Source organism: Galeopterus variegatus, unplaced genomic scaffold, assembly GCF_000696425.1.
Source record: "Galeopterus variegatus unplaced genomic scaffold, G_variegatus-3.0.2 Scaffold101, whole genome shotgun sequence".
In the NCBI taxonomy this organism is placed as follows: domain Eukaryota; kingdom Metazoa; phylum Chordata; class Mammalia; order Dermoptera; family Cynocephalidae; genus Galeopterus; species Galeopterus variegatus.
Window position 1 is genome coordinate 537,607 of NW_007726212.1, and position 7,246 is coordinate 544,852.

The window sequence follows — 7,246 nt, forward strand, 5'->3', positions numbered from 1 at the left end:
TTTTTTTTTTTTTTTTTTTTTTTTTTTTTTTTTTAAAAAAAACCAGAAAGGGGATCCGACCCCTTGACTTGGGGTTGTCACCACCAGGCTCTCCCTAGTGAGCCAACCGGCCATCCCTATCTATATAGGATCCGAACCCGTGGCCTTGGTGTTATCAGCACCACACTCTCCCGAGTGAGCCATGGGCCGGCCCAGGAATCTGATTTGAAAGTGAAAACAACGACTAAATGAATCACTGTGCCAAATTAACGAGTATACACGTCATTAACTGTGCCAGGTTAAATTTTGCTAAACTTGGCTATGTGTTCTCTGTTTTATCTTTGTAAACTGAAGTCATTTTGTACTTTAAAGAAATTAGAGATTACACTGGTAGAATAACAGATTTTAAAATTTAAACGTACAAGTCAGTACTTATTTAATGTTCCTTACTGAACGGTGCGTATTGCTTATGTCATTACCTGATAGTGAAATGTACACACACGCCCACGCACTCCACAGTGTGTACAGAGGCTGAACACAAGTACACCACGCTTCGCACACGCTGACACATACTAGACCACACCCGGACACGCTGCACACACGCATTGTGTGCACACACCAGACTCCACACGGACACCGCGCACACGCATTGTGTGCACACACCAGACTCCACACGGACACCGCGCACACGCATTGTGTGCACACACCAGACTCCACACAGACACTGCACACACACTCACACATAGCTTTGCACACAAGCGCTTCACACCCCTGCTTGTGGAGCTGCACATGGAGCTTCCCTGTGCAGAGAAATGCTGGCCTGGGTGTTTTGGTTTTTGTGTTTTTTCCCCACCTTCATGCAAAGGAGCAAAATGGCTTGGGTTTAAAATAGGATACAATTAAGATTTTTAAAGCTTTTAAGTTGAGTTTTTAAAGTGTCTTCAGAGGTTTTCTTTAAATACTCGTAATACAGATTTTTTTTTAAACAACCGATATAGTGGCTTTTAAAAAAGGAATGTCTTACTGAATTAAAAGTGAGCCTGACTGCTTTGATTCTGAACTCCGTCTTACAACATAGAAGTGTTTTTAATCGCCCTTTCTTTTTTCCTCTGGAACCCTGAAGCAGCTTGTTCCTGAACTTCTGCCAGTTGTCACGCGTGTGACAACATACGTGTGTGAGTTGCACGGACATCACTGCGCTCCCGCGGTCCCTGCGCGAGTCTCGGTCACCTGCGGGGCACGGGAGGGAGGGACACGCCCACACACCCGCGTCGCACGCGGGACCCCGGCCCGAGCCCCGCTTCTGCCGCCCGCTCTAACCCCAGACTCTCCGGCAGGCGGCGATGTGGCTGCCGCTGCTCTTGACCCTGCTGCTGGCGCCGGCGCCCGGGTTCTCGGTGAGTGCCGCCCTGCGCCGTCCCCGGAGGGGGGTCTGGACCCTGCAGGGGAAGAGGGGACACGGGGGGTGCGGGGACTGCAACATCCCCAGGAGAGGGGCAATGTCGGGGAAGATGGGATGGCGCCGCCGCTCCTGAGATCCTTCAGAAAGGGGTGGAGCCTTGAAGTCCCCGGCCGGTTCCGGGAGCTGCGGGACGCAGTGTGTAGGGATGGCCACTTTCCGCAAACTTCCCCATTCACAAAGTGCTGGGCGCACTCCACGGAGTCCCGGCTAATGCTGGAGATCCCCATCCCTCCAGGTGGTCTTCCAAGGAGGAAGAACAGGTCGGGGCAATGCTGGGACCAGCCAAGGTTCAGGTTAGGTGGCCCATCCCACCTGCCATCTCCCTGGAACCAAACACCATGTCCCTCAGCTGGGATGTTTTGACCTAGAGGTTTGGGGTATTGGTCATTTCCTTGCCCCTTGGGGTTAGCACCTAGAGCAGGACTGTTCACTAGAACCTTCTGAGATGATGGAAATGTTCTGTACCTCTGCGGTCCAGTAGGTAGCCACCGGGTCCATGTGGCTACTGAGCACTTAAATGTGGCCAGTGCAACTGAGGAACTGAGTTTTAATTTTATTTGATTTTAATTAATTTTAATGTAAATAATCACATATGGAGTTATCAGTGCAAATTTAGAGTGGATACGGGAAGCCAAAAGAATAGCTGTTTCATTAACGTGGGCCCAAAGGACAGGGCTCTCTGAAGAAAGTACCTTGGTCCTGAGGATGTACAGAGAATCTTCTAGACTGCAGGACCCATTTTTGGAGAGGAGAGGGTCTGCAGAGCTAGGTGTTGCCCCACTTGATGCCTAGCTGAATAGAGGACATAGAGGCAGCCAAGCCCTGTCCTGCCCCTGGTGAGCTCTCCATGGGGGAGATGCACAGTCCTGCCCACCTTCCGTGAGGCAGGCAGCAAGTCTGAGAGAAAGGACAAAACTGTTTGCTGCCTTGGGAAGGGCGGGGGAAATGTGGGTTGAGGATGAGAAGGGCTCCTCTGACCAGGGCTGTGTGGGGCAGGTGGGAATGGATGTCAGCAGTGGGCTTAGACACTCCCGTAGACCCAACACAGGCCACAGTCAGAGCGAGGGTTGGCTACAGCTGTCCTTCCTCATGTCCTCTCCACCACCTGCTGGCTTCCCACAGACCTTGTTCCCTAAATGTCACACTGTGAGGTTCTTCAGTGTGTGCTAGTGCCCCAGCTGCATGAAACCCAAAGCCCAGGTGGAAGGACCCTGTGACAGTGTCAAGACCCCAGGATGAAAGCCCAGAGCCACCCTGTAACAGCTGCATGACACTATGCAGATCTCCAAGCCTTGGATTTCTCTAATTTGGGGGTGATAATGCCCATCCCACAGGCTTTCATGCAGATGAAAGGAACCAACACTTCTCTCTCTCTCTCTCTCTCTCTCTCTCATGCACACGCACACGCACACACGCATGTGTGCGCACATGGGGCAGCTGGTTCCCTGGCAACAGCACAGCAACAGGGAAGGAGCTCCAGATAAGAGTTGGAGGAGGAATGGGTGGAGTGCTGAGAGCACACAAGACAGGTGAGGACAGGCCCATGGTGAGGTCAGGCTGCATCAGCTCATTCTGGCTTCAGCCCATCATGCAGCTCATGGTTTGGGTAACTAGAGAGAAACAAAATGTGCTCCCGCTACTCGTGACTGAGGCTCGTGACTGAGTGTGTTTCCTTTCCTCGGAGAGACAGTGTGGAGTAGTAGACAGCAAGGCTTTGGGGTCAGACTGACTGGTCTCCTTGATCCCACCTGCCTCACAAAGATGAAAGGTCATCTACATGGCCCTGTGTTCCAGCCAGTGCTTCCCACCTCACCCTTACAGCCATGAGGTGGCTGCATGGCAGGGTTGCCCTTTGTGCCTTGGCCCGGCCCAGCCCCAGGGAAGGATAGATTTGGGGAGGCCCAGGTTGCTGTGCTTAGGAGCCAAGACAGACCCCCCGAACAGGCCTTGGTCAGGGTATAATTAATAACCAGGCCCAGGTCAGCAGAGGAGAAAGCGGCAGCCCCTTGGGGCCACTTCCCAAATTCTTATGCTGTGGTGATGAGGCCTTGTGCTTGGGGGGGGGTGGGGGGTGGTAAGGGGGCAGGGAAGTGCCTGAGTCCCAGCCTGCACTGCTGGCTGTCCCTGCAAAGTCACCACCCACTCCCACCACTCAATATCTTCTCTTTTAAAATAGAAACTTGATCCAAGTAAATTTCAGTTTAAATTGCATTGAGAGAACACTTTGATATTTTGGGTGAAGGGTTTCAAAAGCTTGGAGGTTCTGTCCCAGTTAGAACTGGAGTAGATGATTTTAAAAAGTGAAAGCTAAGAACTTTGGTCTGGCCAGCCCTGCCTTCTTAGTTTTGTGGTTCAGCAAACTTAGTGTGGTTTTTTCTAGGTTCTGTTACAAAACAAGGCTAACCAGAGGTTTTGGTGTTGGGGGTGTTAGAGATGAGTACACCTCCCTCCTCACCTTGGATCTGTGAAGTTGCTCATGGCTTTTCTTTCTGTGAGCTTTCTCTAAAAAATAGGAATAATTTTTTCCCTAGAGATTCTTACATGGTGACATCCTCAAATAAAGTCCCCTTCCTGCTAACGGGACATTTTTACCGTACACCATCTGCCTCCCAGCAAAATTGCAAAGTTAAGTCTAGTATCTGTCCAGCTCCTTAGGACCAGTCTAGTGTCTCATCTGATTCCCTCAGAGGGGCAGGTGTGGGAGCACGGTCCCAGGAGGGGAACGGGGGGCCTGGAGTGAGGCTGACCTGCCTTTGTATCCACTCGTTCCTCCTCTGTGGTTTCCTCTCTCTCTGCCTCACTTTTCTTATCCCTGCAATGAGGTCTATCGGGTTGTTCTGAGGATTAAATGAGAGAATGTGTGTGTGTAGCAGGTGGACTTCTGATGCCAGCTGTGAGGTGTCAGATCTTTCTGGTGGGAAACTGAATCCCTTAGGATTACATCCCTGGTGTGGAGGCCTAAATAACAGCTCCTCGGCAAGACAGACTTGATCCCATCTCACATAAACACCCAGGAGTCAGGAGTCAGGAGTCTAGGGCTGTTCTGTCTCACAAAGTTTTCCAGGCTCTAGGATCCTTTTATCTTTGCTGTTTGATGCCTCAATTTCCAAGTTATCTCACAGTCTAGAAGGCTGCTCCAGCTCCAGCCATCATATCTGCTTTCCAGCCAGCAGGAAGGAGTACAGGAGGAAGAAGAAAGGGACAAATGCACATGCAAATTACACTTTTATATCTCATTGATGAGGACTTAGTGATGTAGCCACAGTTAGCAGCAGAAAGTCTCGGAAATGTTTTTTTTATTTATTTATTTTATTTTGAGCAGCCAGGTATCCAGCTAAGAGTCAAGTTTTCAAGAGTTTTCTCACAATGGGAAAAGGGGTGATGGATATTGGGGTACTCCTGGGAGTCTGCCACAGACTGGCAGGAAGAGACTACAACTCTCCCCCCACCCCAATACACACACACAGGAGTAGATTAAGCTCCTAGTTTAATAGGCCAGAGCTACAGAAACTTCTGGAAGTGAGATCACACAGGGCACAAGCAGGTGCAACAAGGCTTGGTGTGGCTTTTCCATTCTAGACCTTGGTGAAGTATGGCACTGCCTGCGTGTGACATTCGATGCACAGATAGAGCCCCCACCTAAGGACATGCCCTGTTCTCCCTGCCCTTTTACATCTCCATCTTGGAAGGGTTCATTTTGATAATCCATGGGCTCCCATTCAAGGAAATTTTGTAGACATCTTGGTTCTCAAAATTAGACTCTGCACTGGCCAGGGTATATGATTGTCAGGGGAGAAGTTCTCTGCCACTGCTTGGCTTTCTCCACCATGCCTGGCAAATAGTAGGAGCCCAGGAGACGCTGCTGGTGGTGGCTACTTGAAAGATGAGAAAACGATGTGTGAGCGAGGTTAGGTGAATGGCCCAAAGTGACACAGCTGCGTGCCCTGTCTTATGTTGCTTCTCTTCCTTCTTTTCTTTTAGGGTCCCCACCCCCACATCAGTGTTGACCCACAAATGCCTGTGCCCTCGCACTGCCCTGGCTGTAGGGTCCCTCCACTAGGCGGTCCCTGGAACTCCAGACTTTTCCCAGCTGCCTCACCTCCAGGCCTGGCTCTCAGCTCCTTATGATGAAAGCTGGATGATTTTGCAAATAAGTGAATCTTGGCCATGTTGCTGAGTCCTAAAGGGCTGACGTCAGAGGGAAGAACCCCGGGCTCTTTAACAGATTCCCCCTTGTGGGGGGCTCCAAATGGGTGATGCTGACTGTGCTCTCTCTATGAGTGGGTGATGCTGACTCATGCTCCTAAGCGTGTCTTCTTCTGCAGGCTCCCAAGGTGAGGCGGCAGAGTGACACCTGGGGTCCCTGGGGCCAGTGGAGCCCCTGCAGCCGGACCTGCGGAGGGGCGCTGACTGTGCTCTGTCTATGAGTGGGTGATGCTGACTCATGCTCCTAAGCGTGTCTTCTTCTGCAGGCTCCCAAGGTGAGGCAGCAGAGTGACACCTGGGGTCCCTGGGGCCAGTGGAGCCCCTGCAGCCGGACCTGCGGAGGGGGCATCAGCTTCCAGGAGCGCCCCTGCTACTCCCAGAGGTAGGAGAGACTAAAATGGGCCAACTTGTTAAAAGAGGCAGGTGCAAGGGAGGCTGGCTGCTGGGTGTCACCGGCCAGTGTCAGGCCACACGGGTAGAACCCACTAAAAACAGGTTCATTCTGGAAGCAGCACCTGTGGGCTGTGGAAAATCACATCATTTCCCAGGTACTTACACTCTGATTCCCACACTCAGCTTTATTTGGGAGGAGCTGGAGCACGACTGCTTCATCCTTCCCTGAGTCTCTAGCTCTTAAAGCAGTTCCAGGCGTATGGCAGGTGCAGTAAGTTTTTGTGGAATTAATGAGTAATCTTCAACCGGCAATCCCTAACTTCTGTGGTTTCTTTGCCCTCAGCCTCTTAAGGAATAGATGTTCCCCACTTCGAGTGATGTATTAAGCACTTACTATGTGTTGTGCACTCTGATGGGTTCGTAGAGGGTTGGGGTACAGAGAAAGGGTAATGAAACGTCTCCTGTCAGTGGTTGGTTAGTTCATTGTTCCTGGGAACCCCGTGTGAGGAGGAAGAGAGAGGAGGCACTATTCTAAGTGCCTTATACTTATCTACTCCTTAAGTCGCAGAGTAACCTTACCTGGCGGGTATGTATTACATCTTATTTTATCTCCAAGGGCAGAACTTGGTTTTCTCTGGAAATTTGCTTTAAGAGGCAGAGGGGTCTGGAGTTTACTACAGGATAGTGAGGCATCTGAGTCTTGCTTCTCCCGAGTACAAACACAGGGTTGATCACACCTCCCTGAGTGGGCTTACGTGTGAGGCACCCCTCCTCACGGGTGCTTTTCCCGGTGCTCCCGTCCGTCCGCAGGAGCGATGGAGGCTCCAGCTGCGTGGGCCCCGCCCGGAGACACCGCTCCTGCCGCACGGAGGTAAAGCCTGCGGGGCGGGGCGCTAACCCCAACCCCCTCCCCGGCTGTTAGCCCGGCCCGGGGACCCTCCTGTCGGTCCGCGGCAGGGGTACGCGGGGAGCACCTTCCTCGGCCCAAAGCCCCCGCGAAGGGGAGGGGAGTGTACGGGCCCGGGGCGCGGACCTCCACTTCGCCCGCTCCGGCCCGCAGAGCTGCCCCTACGGCGCCCGCGACTTCCGGGCCGAGCAGTGCGCGGAGTTCGACGGCACCGAGTTCCAGGGTAGGCGGTACCGGTGGCTGCCCTACTACGGCGGTAAGCGCCCCGCCCCGCCACCGCCTGCACCACCCCCGGCGCC

The 7,246-nt window shown here is 52.5% G+C and overlaps 1 protein-coding gene across 1 annotated transcript in view; it reads left to right on the plus strand.

Annotated features, from left to right (window-relative positions):
* The first annotated feature begins 1,322 nt into the window (after positions 1-1,322).
* PAPLN (papilin, proteoglycan-like sulfated glycoprotein) overlaps positions 1,323-7,246 on the plus strand; it is a 34,968-nt gene continuing 29,044 nt past the window's right edge. The window contains exons 1-4 of the mRNA XM_008583969.1: positions 1,323-1,376; positions 5,914-6,029; positions 6,851-6,911; positions 7,101-7,203. Coding sequence (XP_008582191.1) covers positions 1,323-1,376; positions 5,914-6,029; positions 6,851-6,911; positions 7,101-7,203 — 334 coding nt within the window. The remainder of the gene's footprint in view (positions 1,377-5,913; positions 6,030-6,850; positions 6,912-7,100; positions 7,204-7,246) is intronic.